The sequence below is a fragment of the Cetorhinus maximus genome, chromosome 5, assembly GCF_964194155.1.
Source record: "Cetorhinus maximus chromosome 5, sCetMax3.hap1.1, whole genome shotgun sequence".
Lineage (NCBI taxonomy): Eukaryota > Metazoa > Chordata > Chondrichthyes > Lamniformes > Cetorhinidae > Cetorhinus > Cetorhinus maximus.
In genome coordinates, this window is record NC_135883.1 from 41,207,229 (window position 1) to 41,231,349 (window position 24,121).

At 46.8% G+C, this 24,121-nt stretch overlaps 1 protein-coding gene across 1 annotated transcript in view; it reads right to left on the bottom strand.

Moving 5' to 3' along the window:
* Positions 1-24,121, bottom strand: part of khdrbs2 (KH domain containing, RNA binding, signal transduction associated 2) — a 626,587-nt gene that overhangs the window by 177,866 nt on the left and 424,600 nt on the right. The window contains exons 5-6 of the mRNA XM_078541836.1: positions 6,243-6,370; positions 929-1,115 (exon numbers count right to left, since the gene is read on the bottom strand). Coding sequence (XP_078397962.1) covers positions 929-1,115; positions 6,243-6,370 — 315 coding nt within the window. The remainder of the gene's footprint in view (positions 1-928; positions 1,116-6,242; positions 6,371-24,121) is intronic.

Genomic DNA, 24,121 nt, shown 5'->3' on the forward strand with positions numbered 1-24,121 from the left:
AATATTAGCAACCCTGCTAACTCAGGTCAAGGCAATATAGTTTGTTATTTTCCTTATTAATGAGGAACAATTTGAAGCCAAGTGAAGTAAGTGGGATTTGATGACAACTGTAGGCTCAGTTGCTGTCTGTAAAATAAAGCAGCCTCATCTCACTAAATTGTTATCAATCCACCAACCAAAAGAATACAGGCATGCATGGGGCACAGACACATATACAATATCCAGTTCAGTTCATATTGCTCTTCCACCCCAGGCTATTGTATTGCAAGATTAGATACTGGGCAATATGGGTGTACTCCTGAACATAAGCAGTAGGGGCCATTTACTGAAGCATATCATGCCATTTAAAACCAATAGAAATATCTGAGGCACAAACGTGAGTTGTAACAAAACTATTGTAAAAGTTCATTTCTCCACTATTTCCTTATGTGTTCCATATGCCTGCCAGCTGGCCACTGGCACCCTATCAAGGAAGGCATGATGCCACACGAGCTTAAACGGTGAATGGTAACTTTCGTTTCAAGGGCATCCCAACCGAGCGCAGTCCTGCCCTCATCTGGCTTCATACAGATCATTGGTCCTTGTTAAATATTTCTGGTCTTCACACATGGAAGGGGTTTGGCTTCATACTTATACATGCTCTTACTGTTCACACATATACGTGTTCCTGGAGATCACATGTAAGCAAGTTCCTGTCTTTCACACATGTACATGTTCCAACAGTGGCATTTGGAAATGATGAAGAGCAGGAACCCAGGCAGCCCTCTTATCCCAGGGGCATTGCACCCAACAACGGTTTACTGAATCCTTCCTGAAGCCAGCTAATTCAGGATAGACCAGGAATTAAACTTACCTACAGGGTCATAGGTCTAAGTTCCACAATGGGCAGTAAATATAATTAACCGTTGAACCAGCTCTGGGTACTCACATATTCGTCATAAGTATCTTCTTCTGGTGGAGGTGGAGGTCGATAGCCAGATGCCCCGGGTCCTCCTCTGCTGCGTGGCGCTGGAGTACCCCTCACTGGATGGGATAGAGAGGGTGCCCCACGGGCGACTGGTGTCCCTCTGGGCACTGGAATTCCTCGTCCTGGAAGGAGAGCACTGGCACGCCCCCTAAAAGAATGCAGAACAGATGATGTTTAAAAAATAATCATGGGATATGGCATCGTTGGCAAGGCTGGCATTAACTGCCCATTGCTGGTTGCTCTGAGAAGATAGTGATGGGCCTTCTTCTTGCACTTGATTTGACACTGCTAATTGGCTTTCCAGAGGGCCGTTAAGCATTGGTGTGGGACTGGAGTCACATGGAGCCCAGACCTGGCAAGGATAATAGATTTCCTTTTCCAAAGGGACATTAGACAGCCGGTTGGGTTTTTACGATAATCCAACAGCTTCATGGTCACTTTTACTAACAACCAGATTCTATTTTCAGATTTTTCTTTAAAGGGAATTCCAATTCTGAATTTGCAATGGTGGGATTTAAACTCTCAAATTCTCTGGATTACCAGTTCAGGTCTAATTGGATTAATTGGTCTGGTAACATGATTATTTTAGCCACATCAAACAGTCAAAGGAGTATCAACGTACACACTAAGATACTATTAAAAACAATTGTAAGTAACTCTAACACCATTTAATATGGAAGAGGAAGCAGGCCTCAATCAAACATCATAGAAGAAGGAACATGTATGACAAAGATTATAATACATGGGAAATGTAAAGCAGGGAATTTGTCACTCATGTAAAGCACCTGATATACATTCTATGCATTTACATTAGAAAGTGAAAAAGTTTTCTGATGTCCTCTTCCTTGTTGTTACTGTAATATTTATACACACATATATATACACACACCCTCACATATACACACAACATATATGCATACACATATACACACACATATACACATACTCATACATATACATACACACACTCATGCACAAATATGCATACATGTCGTGACAGCAGATCATAGCCTGAATTACTCACGGGCATATTGAACTTTTTGAGGAAGACATGTGTTTTTAAAAAATACATAAAAGCAAAAGCTGGCTGAGGCTATAAAATAACCACTTTCTGGAAAATTCCTACATGGATTATACTTGACTGATTAGTCCAGAGAGGCCCTGGAATGTCGTACCTAAAAAAGGTATCAAGGCCCACTTCAGACAGAGACGCTTGAAAGGAAGAGATGTAATGCAAAAGACTGAACTTTAATCTCCTGTGGTTGCAGAGACAATGCAGACTGATTACCATCTCAGCAGAAACCATCTCCTGTTGAGTTATGTCTCAGAATGTGGAAATGACCTGAGTTGAAAGGAAGCAGATTCTGGGCGAAAGACATGTTTATTTTTCCCTTCCAGGAATACACAAGAAAAGGGGTTAAAAAGCCAGCTGCAAACCTGATCTGTGTGTTCTAGTTCTGGTGTGTTAATGTGTGCTGTGAAGGTCATAGCAGAAGAACAGTAACTAGGCATCCCTGCAGCTTGCAGGTAAAAGTATCTCTCTCCTCTCTGTTGCTGGGGGCAAGTCAAAAGTCAGCAAAGACACAGTCAAAAAGGAAACAGGACAATTCCTTCAACAAAACTGCAGAACCAAATGTCTCCAAACCAATTGCTCAACTGCCACAGTCAGCACTACCAGAATCACCCAACTTAATGGCCACAATGTTTTACCGTCTGTTCCTCATGGGCAAGCCAAAGACTGATTTGTATATCTTTTTTAACTTTTATTTTTGGACTCAACTTCTCATTTCTAATCTGTGTGTATGTGTGTTGCATTTTTATTATTTTTTTCCCTCGGGTTTAGTAACTAATAAACACACTCTTTCTTTGACTCAAGAAAGCCTAGTTAAATTGACTCCTTCTAAAACATAAATACATTTTGACAGGGAAAAGGTATCCACAAGGGAAGGGATCCTTTTTAAATTAACCATGTTGCGACTAACCGAGGGGGTTGAATAAAGAAGGGGAGCCAGCTCATTCTTCCTCACCTGGGTGCATAACAAAATTGGGGTCCCATTCGGGAAGTTACCAATTTGGGGTATCTCATCTGGGATCATAACAAATTGGGGGACCTCACCCGGGAACCAACTGTCACAACACATATACACACACTCACACATAGACACAGACACACATATATATATATCTATCTATACATATACACCCACCACATATACATACACTCACAAATAGACACACACATATATGTGTACACATATACACACACACCACCTATACACCCACACACCCACATATACATATATTTAGACACACACTCACACACATTTCCATACGCATACACACACACACCCACATATATTCACACATATAGACACGCACCTACATGACATATATATTCTTATTTTGCCATCTTACAAACTTGTGAACTAATTTTTCTCTATCTATTGATAGATTATTTTAGTTTGACAGTTTGGAGAAGACCAGGCAACATGAACTAAAACCATGAAGGAGTAGGAATGGACTGGATGATGTTCAGCTTTTCCCATCTCAGAGAGTAGTGAGCCTCTGGGAGGCTGAGTCACTCTTCCCCTTCAATAAAGAGCTGGACTAGCTCCTGACTGGGTCAGAGATCACATCATATCACATCACATCAATGGATGGGTCATTGAATTATTCAAGGATGAGTTAGATAGATTTTTGTTAGACAGGGGAATCAAGGGTTATGGGGGCAGGTGGCAAAGTGGAGTTAAGGTCATACCAGATCAGCCATGATCTTGTTGAATGGTAGAGCAGGCTCGAAGGGCTGAATGGCTCCTAGGTCCTATGTTCCGACGTAGAACTTTATGGATAACACATGGTCCATATGAATCCCTAGGCTGGTTTCAATTGACTGAGGGCATCGAGAGTAATTGTCCTGAGTATTTTTTCTCCTTTTGGCCCTGGGTTTTTATCTGCCACTCCCAGGAGGTTACATGGCTTTGGAGGTAGGTTTGGGGTGTGAGTGGAGAGGGAGTTAGAAAGTATTTAGTCTTGATGCTCCAGCCATCATGAGTTTTGGTTTTCATGGACCAACTGACCTCTAGCAGCCTGTTAATTTGGTATGTTTGAATGGTCTCGCAGTTGTGGTGTTTTATAAACAGAGCTTGATGGCAAACAATTGAAATCTCACACCAAACCCTTAGGGAGGAAGCATTACAGAAAAGAGAACTGGCCCAACTTGGGCTATAGCTTTCATACCATGACCTTTACTGAGATGAAAATGTGATTTAAATTTGCTGCTGGCCCTAATGCTTTGTTTGCTCTAGCATGGGATTTGAGAGAGAAAAAAACACCCTTTGCAACCTGTGTAAAGAAAATTCCATCCCAGCAATGTGAGGCTGAAATTAAATGGCCAAATAATAGTGAAGACTTGTGCTGCTAAACTTGCTGCGCCCCTAGCCAAGCTGTTCCAGTACAGCTACAACACTGGCAGTTACCTGGTTATGTGGAAAATTGACCAGGTATGTCCTGTACACAAAAAGCAGGACAAATTCAACCCAGCCAATTATTGCCCCATCAGTCTACTCTCAATCATCAGTAAAGTGATGGAAGGTGTTGTCGACAGTGCTACTTACTCAGCTAAGTCTGCTCACTGACACTCAGTTTGGGTTCTGCCAGGGCCACTCAGCTCCTGAACTCATTACTGCCTTGGTCCAAATAAGAACAAAAGAGCTAAACTCAAGAGATGAGGTGAGAGTGACTGCCCTTGACATCAAGGCAGCTTTTGACCGAGTGTGGCATCAAGGAGCCCTAGCAAAATTGGGAGTCAATGGGAATCAGAGGGAAAACTTTCCACTTTTGGAGTCATACCCGGCACAAAGGAAAATGGTTCATCAATGACCTTCCTTCCATCATAAGATCAGGAGTGGGGATGCTTGCTGATGATTGCACAATGTTCAGCACTATTCACAACTCCTCAGATACTGAAGCAGTCCATGTCCAAATGCAGCAAGATCTGGATGATATCCAGGCTTGGGCTGACAAGTGGCAAGTAACATTCATGCCACACAAGTGTTAGGCAATTACCATCTCCAACAAGAGAGAGTCTACCCATCTCCTATTGACATTCAATGACATTACCATCAGTGGATCCCCCTCTATCAACATCCTGGGGTTACCATTGGCCAGAAACTGAACTGGAGCAACCATATAAATACTGTAGCTACAAGAGCAGATCAGGGGCTAGGAATCATACGACGAGTAACTCACCTCCTGACTCCCCAAAGACTGTCCACCATCTACAAGGCACAAGTCAGAAGTGTGATGGAATTCTCTCCACTCTCCTGAATGAGTGCAGCTCCAACAACACTCAAGAAGCACGACAGCATTCAGGACAAAGCAGCCCATTTGCACCACATCCACCACTTAAACATCCACTCCCTCCACCACCAATGCACAGTAGCAGCAGTGTGTACCATCTACAAGATGCACTGCAGGAATTCAACAAGGCTCCTTCAACAGTACATGCCAAACCTGTGACCTCTATTGTCTAGGAGGACAAGGGCAGCAGGTGTATGAGAACACCACTATAGTGAAAGTTCCCCTCCAAGCCACACACCATCCTGACTTGGGAATATATCGCCGTTCCTGCACTGCCGCTGGGTCAAAATCCTGGAACTCCCTTCCAGGAGGCAGTAGGTGTACCGACACCACATGGACTGCAGCGGTTCAAGAAGGCAGCTCACCACCATCTTCTCAAGGGCAATTAAGGATGGGCGATAAATTCTGGCCTGGCCAGTGACGTCCACATCCCTGAACGAATAAAGAAAATGGCCACATGAATGGCAGCAAGACTCTGACACTGAGTCAGCAACCACCTACCTTTGGCCCCCTGCCGAGGAACCTCTTTTATTGGGAGTCACCAAGCACATGTGATTTACAGCTGTTAAAGGATTGGATAATGAGTCATAGTGGCTGCTTACAGTTCCAATATTTGCTTCTGCCTGTTGAGGCTCTAACAATCTTTATAGATAACACTTGGGTCCATGCATTATCTTTTGCTGGTTCCAGTGTCACAAGGGTCAGAAAGGAATGTTCTCGGGGTGTTTTATCATTGTATTTGCCCTGGTGTTTCTGCCTCTCCCAGGAGATTACATGGCTGCAGGGTGTGGAGCTGGGGGTAGGAGCTATCTAGTCATAGCCCTGCTTCCGTCGTGGGTGTAGGGCAGGCTTGATGGAACCGCTGGTCTTTTCCTACCCGCCACTTCCCCTGTGCAACTGCCCAGGGCGGGTTTACCTTGCTGTAGGTGTCAGGGCAGATCGGATTCCTCTCCCACGAGTTCCCCTCCCTCGACTGGAATCCTCGGAACCGTTCAGGTACGACAGCTCCCTCAACTGTTCCTGGCGGATCTCATCGTTATAGTCCTGAGAAGAGAAAAGATGCTTTCATTTCCATCATCTGGCATTCACCTTATTTCTTGTCGGTTTAGTTTTTTTCCAGCAGTTTTATCAACAATGTCATTCAAAATCAAATATCTCTCAGAGCACACAAGTGAACTGGTTTTTACTTGCCCTTCTCAACAACACAATTTTCTTCTTATGTTACGAAGATATGATAAAAGCTATACTTCAATAATGAAGCTAGTGCACAATTAATAAACTGCACCTTATTACTTTCATAGAATTACATGCACAGAAACAGGCCATTCATCCCGTCTAGTCTAGTTCTTCTGCTCCACATGAGCCTCCTTCCATTTTACATCATTTCACTCCATTAGAATATCCTTCTATTCCTTTCTCCCTCCTATATTTATCCAGTTTCTCTCCATTTAGCTCTTCTGCTCCTTGACAAAGAAAGGCTTGCACTCATATAGTGCCTTTCACATCCTCAAGGCGTCCAAAGCACTTTACAGCCAATAAAGTGCTAGCAAATTCCACATTGTAATGATTCTCTGGGTAAAGAAATTGCTCCCTGGTGGATTTATTAGATACAGTCTTATATTTAAGATTATAGTTTCGAAATAGAGTCAGGTTAGATTTGAAATATTAACTCTGCTTCTCTCTCCACAGATAATGCCAGACTGCTGAGGTTTTCCAGCATTTTCTGTTTTTATTTCAGATCTCCAGCATCCCTATGATTTTGCTTTTATCTTATATTTATGGCCTCCAGTTTGGATTCTCCTTCAAGTGGAAGCACTTATTCGACCTCTACCCCATAGAAAGACCGAGGGTGGAATTTTCCGTGCCCGCTGGTGTCGGGTGTCATGGCGGACGTGAGCAGACAATATGGCGGGGAGACCAAAAATCGGTTTCACAGTTGTGAAACCGGTTTGCAATCAGTCGCTCCACCCGTCAACTGCGCGCTGCATTTCCCGCTCCACCCGTCAATTGCGCGCTGCATTTCCCGCTGCCGGACATCGGGAGCTTCATTGGAATACACCTGGATATCATTAGGAGCCCAGCTCGCCGGAGTCATTCCCCCGTGCTGGATCATCCGATCACGTTGGCATGATTGCGCGCTGACATGTTTCACAGCAGCATTAATAAGACATGCACCCGGTGAGCTGCACTTCGAGGGGAACTCGGAGGTGAGTGCACAGTAAGACTGCTCAGCGCTCCTGAGGGTCACTACCTGAGGAGCTCAGGCCTTTCACCTGGAGCAGGACCAGCATCCTCTACCTGGGGGTCCATCTCTGCCCTGCTGAGGAATCCTGGCCGGCGAACTGGCAGGAACTGGAGACGAAGATGCACTCAGATCTCCATGGCAACAAGTGGTCAACTACATCCACCGCAAGGGCTTCCACGCACTGAATGTGCAGCTGGTGTGCGGCGACCACAAACGCATCCTGCAGGTTCAGTTCCCAGGAAGTGTCCACGACTCCTACATCCTCAGTCAGTCACAGATCTCTGGAGTCTTCCAGGGTCCACAGAGGCTGCAGGGTTGGCTACTCGGGGACAAGAGGACGTGGCTGATGGCACCCGTGCGGCAGCCTCAGACTGAGGCTATAATGAGGCTCATGCCAAAGCTCACAACTTGGTGGAGAAAACCATCGGGATGGTGAAGATGAGGTTCCAGTGCCTGGACCGGTCTGGTGGAGCCCTGCAATACAGTCCACAGAGGGTGTCACGCATCGTCATCGCCTGCTGCGCCCTTTACAACCTGACACTGCAACGGGGAGCGGAGCTAGCTGAGGAGGAGATGGAGGAGCTGGATGTCTCCTCTGATGAGGAGGACATATATGGGGATGAGGGTGAGGAGGCCCTCGAAAGCAACGATGACGGCGATGAGGCCATTGTACTGGCCATACTCGGAAGCCCCTCATAGCTGCTAGATTTGTGGAGGACGATGATGACATGCAGTGAGGAGACACCATAGATCCTCACATTGCATCTATGAAGGTTTGACTCCAGTCTGGCTTATGGCAGCACATAAGCTCTGTGAGAATGCTCCTGTTTTGGAGACACTGCAGAGGCCCTAATAGTTCCTCGATTCCAGGAGAATGGTGATGACATGCAGTGAGGACACTCCACAGATCTTCACATAGCCTCTGAGAATGTCTGACTCCTGTCTGGCCGAGGGTAGCTCGCTTGTGCTCTGATCAGAGTCATATCATAGAGACGCAGCCATGAAACTTTAGAAGCATCTGATCCCTTGTCCACCTTCAGCACCTGAGCCCTTCAGGAGCACAGTATCACTGGTCACAGATACTGAAGAGATGGGGGTTCAGCCCCACTTTAAAGGTGCTGAGAGCACACAGAGAGAATGATGGAACTCTGTGGCACCTGCCCACGACATTCTGGCAGCAATGACCAGCACCGCCGAGGTGCAGGCATCAGTAATGTTTACAGGGAATGTGAAGCTGGACCATCACTTTGTTCTGAAGGTTACACAAAGCACAGGGGAGAGGCCCTGGACTGAGACACCTGCCTTTATGTTGTGCAGAAACCAAGGTTTCACATCTGAGTGACACAAACACTGCTCATCAGAACAAGGAGCCATAGGCAGGGAGACATTGGGAGTTTATTTACAATAGTGAATGTTATGTACAAGTGACTAACACCTGTGCCCAGGCTGTGCAACCACATCTTCTTATCCCGGATCCGACTTCTGTACACTGCCGCAGAGTGTCTAGTTAAGGTTAATGGGTCCCTGACGGCGCCCCTTCGCTTTGGGAGATGGGTACGTCAGGGTTGCCCCCTGTCTGGCCAGTTGTATTCTATTCGCCTTTCCTGCGTCTCTTGCGGAGGAGGTTGTCGGGATTGGTTCTGCGTGGGCCGGACACCGGGCTGGTCCTTTCGACTTACGCCGATGACGTGCTCCTTATGTTTAGCGACCCGGCTGACCTGCGGAGAAGGCGCGAGTGCCAGGAGGTCTACTCCGCCGCGTCCTCTGCCAGAATCAACTGGGATAAATGTTCTGGACTCCTGGTCGGCCCGTGGCAGATGGATCTCCTACCCGAGGAGCTCAGGCCTTTCACCTGGAGCAGGACCAGCATCCTCTACCTGGGGGTCCAACTCTGCCCTGCCGAGGAATCCTGGCCGGCGAACTGGCAGGAACTGGAGACGAAAGTCACCGCTCGCCTGCGGCGCTGGACAGGACTGCTCCGAGTGCTGTCTTACCGGGGTCGAGTTCTGGTCATAAATCAGCTGATCGCCACCATGTTGTGGTATCGGCTGGTCACTTTGACCCCTCCCCCAGACTTTGTCACGAAAATCCAGAGAATGCTCGTCGACTTCTTCTGGGGCAAAAGGCTGCACTGGGTCGCTGCTGAGGTTCTGAGTCTCCCACTTAGGGAGGGCGGTCAGGCGCTAGTGTGCCTACACACACAGGTGGCGACTTTCCGTCTTCAGACCCTGCAGCGATACCTTTACGTCGAGCCTCCTCCGAGATGGTGTGCCCTGGCGATGTATTTCTTCCGCCAGGTGCACGGCCTGAATTATGACGTGCAGCTCCTGTTTATAGAGCAGAGGGGCCTTGGTGGCTCCTTGCAGGCATTGCCCATCTTTTACCAGGACCTGATCAAAGTCTGGAACATAGTCGCCTCACGACGCAGCTCTCCCCTGTCAGGAGTAGCGGCTATCGTCAGAGAGCCGCTGCTCAGGAATCCGCCCCTCCGTCCTTTTCAGTGACTGGCGGAGAGGAGGGCTGTGGCTGCCGGGGTGACCAGGATCGGGGACGTGCTGGGTGACGGAGGACTGGGCTGGATGCTGCCGCAGGAGTTGGCGCGTCGCGCGTCAGTGAGTGTCCAGCTCGCAGCCGATGCCATCCGAGACCTAAGGACGGTCGTGCTCGGACCCGACGTAATTTTAGGTCTTGAGGTGGCCCAGGTGCGCGGTGGTCTTCCGGCTGAACGTTCCCCTGTTTGGACGGAATTCCACATTGGCCCCAAGCCCCGAACCCTCCCTCGGGTGCCGGTGCCCCGCAATAATATAAGCCGCCTCGGGGACATGCCCTCCGTGCCATTTGGCACGGCGCGGGGACTGCTGCTGCACACCTTCCAATTTCTCGCCCTTGTCTGCCGCCCGGACACGCCCTGGTGTGCCTTGTTGCCGTCCGGCAGCGGAGGCCCCCGATGGGAGGCCCTCTACGGAGGTGTCCTCCCTCTTTCTATCGGGGACCTGGGTTGGAGGGTGTTGCACGCAGCAGTCCCCCACAACCGGAGAATGCGTAGGTTCACGGACTCCCGGGATACCTGCCCTTTTTGCGGTCTTGTGGAGTCCGTGGACCATGCTTATGTAGGGTGCGGTAGGTTGCAGTCCCTTCTCAGTTACTTAAAAAACCTTTTATTACTGTTTTGTTTGCACTTCAGCCCCACATTCCTGATCTACGGACACCCGGTGTGGAGGGGGGCCGGGAAGGAGGAGGACCTCCTCGTGAACCTGCTCCTGGGCCTGGCCAAGTTGGCTATTAACAAGTCCAGGCAGTGGGCAATCGAGGGGGGAGTCCCGCCCGATTGTTTGTCCCTCTTCCGCGGCTACGTTCGCGGCCGGGTGTCCCTGGAAAGGGAGCATGCGGTGTCTGCCGGCACTCTCGAGGCCTTCCGTGCTCGGTGGGCACCGTGGGGGCTGGGGTGTTTTATCGACCCCTTTAATCACATTTTGGTTTAATGTTTGAAACTTTCCTTTAAACTTTGTCCTTGGTTTTACAGCTGACCTGACTTAGGGGCTGTGCTTGTTTTATCCCTTATTTTGTTAATTTAGTTTACTTGTTTAACTCCAAAAGAGTTACATCTTCTTAACTTTCCTAACCCTGCTGCTATGTCTTGGTCTTCCCCGGACATCCACAGTGGAGGTGGAGGCAGCCTGCTGACTGCTATGCCCTATCTGTGATGACCTCGATGGGCGTCCTCTGGAGGGCCGAGACCTGAAGGGCCCCATCCTGCTTTCAGGGTCCTGCTGTATGGTAGTGGCCCGCTCCTTGGCCTGTGGAGCTGGAGGTCACAGGTACAGGGGAATCAGATGGGCCGGTAACTCCCAAAGTCACCTGGGTGGATGGGCCCAGGGTGTCAAGCTGCTGGCCCTCTGTCCTGGGTGCCCGGGGGCCTCTGGCTGACTGTTGAGGAGAAGGGGAAGCTGGAGTGAGATTGAACTGCCCTGCACCCCTCTCGCATTGACAGAGCTGGAGGCCAACTATGGCGTCAGCGATGGAGTTCAGCCCGCTCAGCAGTGCTTGACTGATGTCTTGGACCAAGGTCACTATGGCGGCTGCCATCCTACCACTGTTGACTTCGGTGCGTTGCAATGCCAGTGCTATCACCTCAGCCTGAAGGTAGACAGACTCCTCCATCATGTCTTGCAATCTGAGGAGTGCAGCAGAAATCCCTTCGATGTTCCCGAGCTTGCCTTTGCAGCTCCAGCAACTGTGACATGACTGAGTCCAGAGCCCGTCATCTGACTTGGACTCAGCAACGTTCTGGTCTCCAGCAGTCCTCTGAGTGCCGGGGACCTGGCAAGTCCCTGCCTCCGCCTGCAGTGGATCAGACAGTGCAATGTGCTCACCAGATTATGATCCCTGGGCTACTCTAGAACTAGGTCCCACCGAGGTGTGTGTCCCTGTGCTGGTGGAGGGTGAGGTGAGCGCTGTGACAGGACTTCAGGATGGGTGCCTTCAGATTCTTCTTCCGTGGTGTTTTCGGGGCTTGACTGGAGGCCCTGGGTCGTGGACTCCCTCAGTATTTATCCAATCCCTTTTGAAAGGTCTAATTGGATCTGCTTCCATTATCTTTTCAGGCAGTACATTCCTGATTGCAACTTGCTGTGTCAAAGGAAAAAAAAACGCATTACTCCTTTGGTTCTTTTGCCAATTACATTAAATCATTGTCCTCGAGTTACCAACCCCCCTGCCGGTGAGAAGCAGTTAATAAATTAGCTGAGTAAAATAAAAGGATTTTGCCTTCAAATTTTTGGCAGACCAGGAGTCAGAGGAGTTTGCATAAGAGAGGAATTATTTTAAGTGGGAGTTTTACATCTTGTTCCAGAATGAAGCAGTGATGTATCCAAGTCATGCTGCCAGTTTAATAGGTATGGTGGTACTAGTATGTGTGAGGCGTTTGATTTAATTAGAAGAAAATAACTGGTGACGAAGCAGCAATGAAAATTATGAATGGCTCTCTGAAGGTGTACCTTGCCAGAACCAAAGTACTGTAGACAAAGGCAGAAATATTTTGAAAAGGCAATTATACTGGCCACGAGCGCAAAGCTAAAATTCCATTGTCCCTTCTGACACATTCTCACAGCGGGTTGAACAGACTAGGCTGGGACCGAGATGGCCGTGATCACAACCTTCACCTCAAGTTTCAAAATGATCTTACTGGATTTGTGTCCCAGACTGCTGAGGGAGGCAAGGGAGGAGATCGCAGGGGCTCTGACCCAAATTTTTCATTCCTCTCTGGCCACGGGGGAGGTGCCAGAGGACTGGAGAACAGCTAATGTGGTTCCGCTATTTAAGAAGGGTTGTAGAGATAAGCCAGGGAACTACAGCCCAGTGAGTCTCACGTCAGTGGTAGGGAAACTATTGGAGAAAGTTCTGAAGAAGAGTATCTATCTCCACTTGGAGAGGCAAGGTTTGATCAGGGATAGTCAGCATGGCTTTGTCAGAGGGAGGTCATGCCTAACAAATTTGATTGAATTTTTTGAGGAGGTGACCAGGTGTGTAGATGAGGGTAGTGTAGTTGATGTAGTTTATATGGATTTCAGCAAAGCCTTTGACAAGGTCCCACATGGGAGACTTATAAAGCAGGCAAAGGCACATGGGATACAGGGTAATTTGATAAGGTGGATTCAAAATTGGCTTAGTTGTAGAAGGCAGAGGGTGATGACAGAAGGATGCTTTAGTGACTGGAAGCCAGTGTCCAGTGGCGTACCACCGGGATCTGTCCTTGGTCCCCTATTATTTGTCATTTAAATAAATGACATAGATGACTATGTCGGGGGTAGGATTAGTAAGTTTGTGGATGACACAAAGATTGGCCAGGTGGTTAACAGTGAGGTTGAGTGTCTTGGGCTACAGGATGATATAGACGGGATGGTCAAATGGGCAGATAAGTGGCAGATGGAATTTAACCCTGAAAAGCGTGAATACGCTTTGGAAGGAGTCATTTGACAAGGAAGTATTCAATGAACGGCATGGCACTTGGAAGTTCTGAGGAACAAAGGGACCTTGGCGTGTGTGTCCATAGATCTCTGAAGGTGGAGGGGCATGTTAGTGAGGTGGTGAAAAAGGCATATGGGACACATGTCTTTATCAATCGAGGCATAGATTACAAAAGTAGGGAGGTCATGTTGGAGTTGTATAGAACCTTAGTGAGGCCACAGCTGGAGTACTGTGTGCAGTTCTGGTCGCCACATTATAGGAAGGGTGTGATTGCATTGGAGGGGGTGCAGAGGAGATTCACCAGGATGTTGCCTGGGATGAAACATTTAAGTTATGAAGAGAGGTTGGATAGACTTGGGTTGTTTTTGTTGGAGCAGAGAAGACTGAGGGGCATAAATATAAAAACAAAAAGCTAAAAGCTACTGCGGATGCTGGAAATCCAAAACAAAATAAAAACAGAATTACCTGGAAAAACTCAGCAAGTCTGGCAGCATCGGCGGAGAAGAAATCAGTCAACGTTTCGAGCCCTCATGGCCCTTCAGCAGAACTGAAGCATAGTTTCAACAAGGGAGAAATATAAATTGGTTTAAGGTGGGTGGGGGGGAAGAGACACATTGAGGGTGTGGTGTGAGCAGATAATCAAAAGATGTCAGAGACAAAAGGGTCAAAGAGGTGTTGAAGGTGGTGGTCTTTGTCTGAGAAAAGTGCTAATTAAGAATGCAAGACAGGATATTCAAAGTACAGCTCTAGTGGGGGTGGGGTGGAAAGACTAAAGGTTTTAGTTTTAGATTTAAAAATAATGGAAATAGGTGGGGAAAGAAGAATCTATATAAATTATTGAAAAAAAAGGCGGGTGGGGGGGGGAAAAGAAACGGGGTGGGGATGGGGGGAGGGGGAGTTTAAGATCTAAAGTTGTTGAATTCAATATTCAGCCCAGAAGGCTGTAAAGTGCCTAGTCGGAAGATGAGGTGCTGTTCCTCCAGTTTGCGTTGGGCTTCACTGGAACAATGCAGCAAGCCAAGGACAGACATGTGGGCAAGAGAACAGGGTGGAGTGTTAAAATGGCAAGCGACAGGGAGGTTTGGGTCTTTCTTGCGGACAGACCGCAGGTGTTCCGCAAAACGGTCGCCCAGTTTGCGTTTGGTCTCTCCAATGTAGAGGAGACCGCATTGGGAGCAACGAATGCAGTAGACTAAGTTAGGGGAAATGCAAGTGAAATGCTGCTTCACCTGAAAGGAGTGTTTGGGCCCTTGGACGGTGAGGAGAGAGGAAGTGAAGGGGCAGGTGTTGCATCTTCTGCGTGGGCATGGGGAGGTGCCATAAGTGGGGGTTGAGGAGTAGGGGGTGATGGAGGAGTGGACCAGGGTGTCCCGGAGGGAACGATCCCTACGGAATGCCCTGCTCACACCACACCCTCAATGTGTCTCTTCCCCCCCACCCACCTTAAACCAATTTATATTTCTCCCTTGTTGAAACTATGCTTCAGTTCTGCTGAAGGGCCATGAGGGCTCGAAACGTTGACTGATTTCTTCTCCGCCGATGCTGCCAGACTTGCTGAGTTTTTCCAGGTAATTCTGTTTTTAAGACTGAGGGGCAACCTGATCGAGGTGTATAAGATTATGAGGGGCATGGACAGGGTGGATAGGGAGCAGCTGTTCCCCTTCGTTGAAGGGTCAGTCACAAAGGGACATAAGTTCAAGGTGAGGGGCAGGAGGCTTAGGGGGGATGTGAGGAAAAACTTTTTTACCTAGAGGGTGGTGACGGTCTGGAATGCACTGCCTGGGAGGGTGGTGGAGGCGGGTTGCCTCATGTCCTTTAAATGTACCTGGATGAGCACTTGGCTCGTCATAACATTCAAGGCTATGGGCCAAGTGCTGGTAAATGGGATTAGGTAGATAGGTCAGGTGTTTCTCACGTGTCGGTGCAGACTCGATGGGCCAAAGGCCCTCTTCTGCACTGTGATTCTGTGATTCTGTGTTCACGATCAAGACTCAGTCTCAGTTACATCGTTCGCTGTCAAATGATGCACTGACTAGAGTGTAATTAAACGCAGAATTGATGTCAAAATTTTCTGGCAGGGAGAAGCAGGGTTTAATCTCTTACAGACCCAGTGATGTGGAGGGGACAGACAGGGCTTCGTGTGTTGAGTGTTCCCATGGCGATGGACTCTCCGAAGATTGATGGAACAGGTAGTTGGTTCACCTGGCGAGGAAGGCTAGACTGGCCATTATTTCAGTGGAAGTGGGAAATGGATCGTAAGTGACTCCTTTTTCAAAGGAGGCCACAGGAACCACAAAAATCTCAAGTCTGGCAGGGGCTGGGGAAGAAGGGCGGTTAAAGGAAATGGGCGTGTAGAGGATAAAATGCCAGATATAGCACAGAATGCAAATCCAAATGCTTTTCTGACAGAAAGACATATACATTATGAATAAGATTTTCCTAAAAATAGATGAAATGCCTTAAATGAATTCCAACAAAGGCAGAATGATTTTGCTGAGGAATGGGGTGCCTGGGTCTGAAATTCTCATAGCTCCAGGAGAAAGCAGGCACTCACACAGCCTGTTCAATCATCCCATTGTTCAGGCAATTAAAGCATGACACAAAAAAACACATTTTATACAAAAGGGATTTATGCATGTAAAATTTATTGCTCTCTCTCAATAATATAGAGCAGAGGATAAAATTTACAATTCTACAGCATGCCTGGTTAGAAGGAAGTACGAAATAGTAAAAGAGGATAGCTGAAAGTGCATCACCTTCCAAACCCAAGCATCACAAGAATACAGGCACGGGCCAATAGAACTAACAACCATAGAAATAGTCGTTTGGTCGTACAGAATTTGTGTATTGCTGAAAGAATATGTACACATATTGCACCTGTTTCAGCTAAACAAAATAAGTGACAGCCATTCGCTGGCTCATTCCTCAGAGCAATGCTTTGGCCAATCAGGGTCAAGCTGCCTGGTTTCAATTTCAAACAATGCTTGGCAGTTAACTGCCAGTCACCATCAGCGGTGCATTCTCCATGACAACACCACTTGCCAACCAATCAGCACACTCTTCAAATACAGTATAAATGGTTGTTTTCCCCTTATATTGGTATTCTTGCGAGGGCCCTGATGAGTGTAAGATGATCAGCTTAGACATGTCTCTTTTTTCAGCAATACTCAACAAAAGAAAGAGGTACCAAGTTCTTCCACCCCACCCCAGATGCCAGAGGCCACTGCCACAAAAAAATACAGTAAAGTCCTGCCTTCGCGGCTTCCTTGTTCGCATATTGCTTACCCCTGCTAAAGCCCTTGTACACCACATCACCCATCCCATGAGCAATTGTTCACTTATCTGCATTTTCTTTCCTTTCTCTCCTCTTTCCCTGAGGAAACGGCAGCCATGACGGAGCAGAGACCTCGACACCTTTTTACCAGGAGATGGTGTCAAAGTCTCTGGAAACAGACTCCTTCCATTAGCCATGGACTTTTAATTCCCTTTTTTTTAAGCACCTTTCCGACAGGGGTGAGGACCGGTGCCTGGAATGGTTGCAGCTGAAGTGCAGCTTGAACACAGAGATTAACCTGAGAATGTCCGAATCTCTCGGTCCAGAGCTGCAATAACATCTCTGTTCAATTCTGAAATGTTCACTGATTTTGCCTGCCAGATTTGAGGTGATTCATGTTTTTCTTAAATGAGGATTGTCTCTTTTCAAAATTTTCAATACATGTCTTGGATGTGAAAAGAGCAGATGAGTCTGTAGTTGAATTATTTTGTTACAACATTGAGCTCAGAGGCTTCCCCCATCTGTCATACACAGATAACACAATTTGCTATAGAGTAACTGCACAAACCAATGCTGCCCTCACATTGCTGAAACCTATCTAATTGACTCCCATTGTAAAGCATGTTTATCATTCGCGATTTCGCCGTTTGCGAGGGTATGTAACCCCTGTGAACATTGGAACTTTACTGTACTCATTCTCAAGCATATAAAACTGCTATAGCAGTACATCCCATTGTCCCAGCTGTGACTGAGGGCAGCTGAGTTAGAAAGTTGCGGGTTCGAACCCTTCCCAGAGACTTGAGCCCATAATTTAGGCTGACACTCCAGTGCAGGACTGAGGGAGTGCAGCGCTGTCTGAGGTGCTGTCTTTCAGATGAGCCGTTAAATCAAGGACCATGTGCCCTCATAGCTGGATGTAAAAGATTCCATTGCACTAATGCAAAGAAGAGCGGGGAGTGCTGGCCAACATTTAATCCCCAGACAGCATCATTAAAAAACAGGTTATCTGGTCGTTATTATGTTTGTGGGATTGTTATGTTTGTGGGATCTTGCTGTGTGCAAATTGACTGATGTGCTTTCCTATGACATTGACTACATTTCAACAGCACCACACTGGCTGTAAAGCACTGAGATCGTGAGAGGTGTTATCGAAATGCAAGTCTTCTTTCGCACACATAGGGCAGAATGTTACGGTCCCGTTTCGGCGGGGACGGGACCGTAAAATGTGGCGAGACATTCTAAACCTCATTGGCTTCAGCAGAAACGTAAAATCCCGCTGCCGTAAAATTTCGCCCATAGTCTGGGCTGTTGCCCTCCTTCCCACATGACCACCCCCTCATGTGCAAAGCATTCAAAACAAAACTTGAGGGTTTGAAGTATGAATAACTATGGAGGGTTATGATGAAGCATCTACAATGGCAATGTGGCTTAGGTTTGGGGAAAATCAGGAGCTTAATATTCCTGGTTATACTATTCTCAGGCATGTAAGGGAGGGAAAATAGTGTTTGTGAAGGGTTTTATCTCAACACTAGATGTAAGGATGTCCCTAGAGGGGTTGCATTGAGACAGAATCGATGCTGAGAGAGTTAAGAGATAGGAATGCAAGTGGTATAATTGTTGGTGTACATTGTAAGCCATCAGACTGTGCAAATGGAATAGTGGGCGAAGTCTGCAAACAGCTCAGAAAGAAATGTAAAAACAACAGGGCAATAGCATTGGTTGATTTTAACCTTCCCAAAATAGATTGATTTTCATATAGTCAAAATGGGGCTGCCCACTAATGAATGCACCCAGGATCGTTTGTGAGATTAGTGTGGTTTCTAGTCCAAAAAGGTAAAAGCATGACTTGATTTAGGCACCTAGGAACAGGAGTAGGCCCTTCAGCCCCTTGAGTCTGTTCCGTCATCCAATTAAACCATGGCTGATCTGTATTTCAACCCCATTTACTTGCCTCGATTCTATAACCCTTAATATCTTTGCCCAATAAAAATCTCAGTTTTAAAATTACCCATTGACCCCTCCACCACCCCCGTTCAAAAGCTTTTTTGGAGCGAGTTCCAGATTTCCACTGCCTTTTGTGTGAAGAAGTGCTTCCTGGTGTCATCCCTGAATAGCCTGCCTCTAATTTTAAGATCATGCCTCCTTGTTCCATCTTCTCCTGCTAGATGAAATAGTTTCTCCTAATTCCTTTAATCATCTTAAACAGCTTAATTCTGGGAAATTAAGTGGGCAAGTAACTGATGCGAGAGTAAGAGAGCCATTGGGAAATAGGGCCACACTAAAATTAAACTCAGTGCAGGAACAGAAAAGGATAATGTAAGTTAAATGTAATAGGCTGGAAAAATGCAAAGTGCAGTAAGATAAAATGGGAACCAGCACAAGTAACAGGGTGGAAAAATTGGCCCACAGATTGAAAAATCAGGGTAAATAACCTTCAACTATGAGACAGACAGCGCGCAAAATAAGGCAAAAAAAGGCTGCATCAAAGCAAGAAGGCCCCTAGATAGCTGGCATTCCAAATATGAGAATGACATATGAAATGCAAAACAAATGTGTCCAGTTGAAACTGTGTTTTCTATTGCTTAACTCCAAACATTCATCTGTGATTAATTTGAGAGTCGCTGTAACTTATATCATGTGTCAATTTTGGTCAGAGGATTGCCCACAAACACAGATTAACACCATTATTTGCTCTGATAAAGAACCAAAACATGAACTTGTCCTTAGTCTTTACGAATACTTACTGACCCACTGTGTATTCCTACAATTTCCGCTTCCTGAACAAATGTACAACGATTCTTCAGCTCACATGCGCAACAAAGGAAATTGTTTTACAGCCAATGAAGTACTTTTGAAGTGTAGTCACTGTTGTAATATAGGAAACACAGTGGTCAATTTGTACACAGCACAAACAACAATGTGATAATGACCAGATAATCTGTTTTTCCTTAGTGACGTTGACTGATGGATGAATGTTGGTCAGGACACCATGGATAGCTCCCCTTGTCTTCTCTGAAATAGCTCTTGTGGTATCTTTTACATCCACCTGAGGGAGCTGATGGAGCCTTGGTTTAATGTCTCACCCAAAACACAGCAACTCTGACAATGCAGCACTCCCTCTGTACTGCATTCCCCATGGACTCAGGGGAGAGTGCTACCCATGAGCCAATGGATAGGTAAAGTCACCTTATTCAACCCATTGAGCAATTATTCTTAAAATAATTTATCTTTGCCTTCAAATTCTTAAAATATTTTAACAACTAATATATGATTAATGGGCTATAGTATCATCAAATGTATCCAGCACAGAAGGAGGCCATGCAGCTCATCACATCCGTGCCAGCTCACTGCACAAGTAACTCAGCTAGTCCTACTCCAACAGCCTTTCCCCCATGTCCCTGCAAATGTTATCTGTTTAGCTGCTTCTGCAATTCTCCTTTAAAAACCCTGATTGTATCTGCCTCCACCATCTTAAGTAGGATGTACTTGGTCATTCATCACGCCACTGATCTGCAGCACAGTGCTCTCCAACACGATGCCAGCAGGGCAGTGCAGATGGACCATGAGAGGGAGTGAGGGTGAAAGGGGACATGGAAATGGAAATCTGGCTCAAAGCTTGTCCACCTGTGCCCCATCACCACCCTCCCCCGCCACATCCCCCCCCAGTCAATACCCCACATGCTGCATCCCGCCTCAATGTCCGAGTCAGCCCCAGCACAGGTGCAGGTGGGGCAGATTTTGGTGGGGTCCGCATGGGCTCCAAAACCTAGAGGACATCAGCCGAGAGTATCTGAGCAGCCAGAGCAGAGATAGTGCAGCCTGCCTCTACCTCCAGTGAAACCACAGTGGGTGCTCTATGTAGAGATGCTGAGAAAAGGAAGAGTAAAGATTTGTAGTTGCACAAGAGTTCCCCATGGGGGGTGTTACACAAAGGTAGCTTTGTACTTTTCCATGTTATTTTGGTTAAAGCCCTACGGAAGCCCAGGCGTTGGAAAATGGCAACCAAACTAGTTAATTTTCAGAGCCAGAGAACTTGTTTGATAATCATTAACATTTATCACATTGTTAAAAGGGTATTTTTGATTTCTGTGATGAGTTTAATGGACAAATATAGCAAATTTCCAAAATAAACGGGGAATCTAAGGGTAAGATGTGGTTTTTGGGAAAGTCACAGTGGTCTGGCGAACCTTGAACAGTTACCTTTGGATATTGGCTTTTAACTGTACACTGCTCCCTCACCTGAGATTGCTGTAACCATTCCCATGTAAATAATGGTGAGGACCATTAGCCTATCTGTTATTTTGGCAGCAAATTCTGGCCCATTGTTCATGGAAATGATAAAAATGTAAATCAAACAATCAAACAGCAGATAAATCGTTGAAGGAGAAACAATCGTGTTTTACACATTAGAAATAAATGGCTGGAAGAGGAAGCGAGCACAACAGGTGAAACTCTAACATTAAATAAGATTCATTATTTACATACAATCTTTCTCAACCTCGGGACATCCAAAGTGCTTCATCACTAAGGCATTGCTTTTTACAGTGTAGTCGGTGTTATGCATTTACACACGTGGACATCAAATGACATCATAAGCTCATAAGAAATAGGAACAGGAGTAGGCCATTCAGCCCATTGAACCTGTTCCGCCATTCAATATGATCATGGCTGATCTGATTATGACTTCAACTCCACCTTCCTGCCTGTCACCCATCACTTTTAACTCCCTTATAGATTAAGAATCTGTCAACCCTGCCTTGAATATATTTAACAACCCAGCTTCCACTGCTCTCTGGGGAAGAGGATTCCTAAGGCTAGCGACCCTCTGAGAGAAGAAATTCCTCGTTTCCATCTTAAATGGGCTGCTCTTCACTTTTAAACAGTGCCTCCTAATTCTACATTCTCCCAGGAGGCCGCTTATTTTTAAACAGCGCCCCAAAATTCTAAATTCCCACTTGAGGGAAACATTGGGCAGAATCTTCTGGCTTCCTCAGTGGCATGCTTGGAGGTGGGGAGGGCTTTCAATCAGGTGAGAGGGTGACGGGTGAGCACCCCGCTGCCTCCCTGACTCCACCCCGATTAATTCCAGGGCTGGAAGGCCCATGGTCAGTTTTCCCGCCCCACCACCAATTGAGGCCTTAAGTGGACAATTAATGACCACTTAAGTCCCTTATCCCACTGCTGCTAGTATTAACATAGCTGTTGGTGGGCCTGTCACCCATGGAAAGCACATAAAGACAAGTAACCTGTGCGGGCTGCTTGCTGTCTCCCGGGTGGGGTTATCCCTCCTTCAAAGGCACTCAGTGCCTGATCGAGGGATTGGGCTTCGGGAAGGAGGATGCCCACTGAGAACCAAAACCTGAACCTTGCTGCTGATCCCCTTACGTCCTGCTACCCCTTAGGCCACACTCCATGAAACCCCTTCTGACATTACTTACTTCTGGTCTGGGTCACTCCACAATCCTGGGCCTCCAGTGGCTGTCATTCTGGCAGCAGCCACCACCCGACAATGCTGCTGATTGTCTTATGATTTTCTAAATGCCCTGCGATTACCTCCTTAATGGATTCTAGCAAATAACAGGGTGTGAGGCTAACTAGCCTATCGTTTCCTGCTTTCAGTCTCCCTCCTTTCTTGAACAGAGGTGTTACATTTGCGGTTTTCCAGTCTGCTGGAATCCTTCCAGAAGCTGGGGAATTTTGGAAGATTACAACCAGTAGGAGTGGGTAGAGGGACATAGGTTGACATTGGCATGAAGGATATCGGGGGGGGGGGTGTCATTGGGTGGTGGATGGGGGGGTGGGCATGAGTTGGACGGATGGAGCATGGGGAAAGCGTGGTGGAGGGGGTGAGGGGGTGTGAGCGGTGAGGGCTGTTTTTTCTTTTGTTGTTTTTATTGCAATTAGAATGGAGCCCCAGGTCACCTGGCAACCCTTGTGGCTCCCTCTGAACTCTTTCCAGGGTCAGCACGCCCGACCCCTATTAGCACCCAGCTCCCTGGAACGAAAGTACCAAGAATTCAAGGCACTTTCTCCCGAGTGGGCTTTGCTGAGTTGGCAACGTTCCCAACTTGTGAACAAAAATTCAGCCCAATAAATCCAAAAAAGCAACAGCTGGCCACTGTTATTGATGATTGACACAAGGCTAGTCGGAGAGCCTGCAGAGGAAGGTGCTGTGATGATCTTGGGGAATCTCGATACAGCAGGGATAACATGGGCAAACCAGAGCAAGTAAGGAATGAAAGCACAAGTAATTTCATAATTTCATGGAGGTAATCAGTGACTGCCTCTTCATACAGGACGTGGGCCATGGCACCATATATAACATTCAATAAGGGGGAAGGGGGTTAGGAAATACATTTCTCTGGGGGTTAAGCTCACCAAAAAAAAACCTGGAGGCACAATTAAGCAATCAAGCAGGGCTGCATGGCAGGAAGCAGCATCTTTTCATCTGTTAGTCTTGGTCCTGGTTCCATTGTAAAAATAGGTGACAACAAAGGGAAAGAGGTGGGAGAAAGTTGCTCATCAAAGGGCTGTTCAAGCCCAAGCCCTATCCTTAAAACTAAGAGTGTAAAGGGTTAACATCAGGAACATGTGATGCTGATATAATGAGGATGTAATAGCACATGACTGAGAACAGAGATCTCAGGGGAGGTGAAGTTCCAACCTCGTATAGAGTTCTTAGAACATATATAGAAAAGCTGTAAATAAAGAGCAATAGTTTTAATAACCTACAGTCTTGAGCAATTTACTTTGGGAGATAGGCAAGTCCCAAAGAACCTACTTCTAGACCCCGAGGGAGTCTTATGGGAGAATCTAGAACTAGGGCCAGCAGCCCTCTGTGGTGTGTCTTCGCCAGCAGATGTAGCGAGCCATTTATATCTCCATTAAGTTCGGCAGGACCGTAAAAACCCACCTTAATTAAATCCTTCCCAACGCCATGGGAAATTTCCACTTCAGCAAAATGGCCACGGCTCAGTTGAGGTGCAACCCGTCCGGCTGGTAAAGGTCCCGCCTTCCCCAGAACCAGTTCCAAAGTCCCAGACATTTAAAGCCCTCCATCCTGCACCATAGATTGCTGGTGAATGTTGTTTGTGTTGTCAGTTATTTACCTAACATTTTAAACAATCATTGCCAACCTGTTTCAAGTCATGGATGTAAATAAATTGATGCTACTTTAAGCGAGAGCAACATTTTCTATTGCAGGTGTGATTGTCGAGGAAAAGCTCTGTAACAAACAGGCTACATGTACCGAAGTTATTAAGGTTGCACATGTACAGTGGAGCTCATCACTTAAATGAGATGCCTGTTC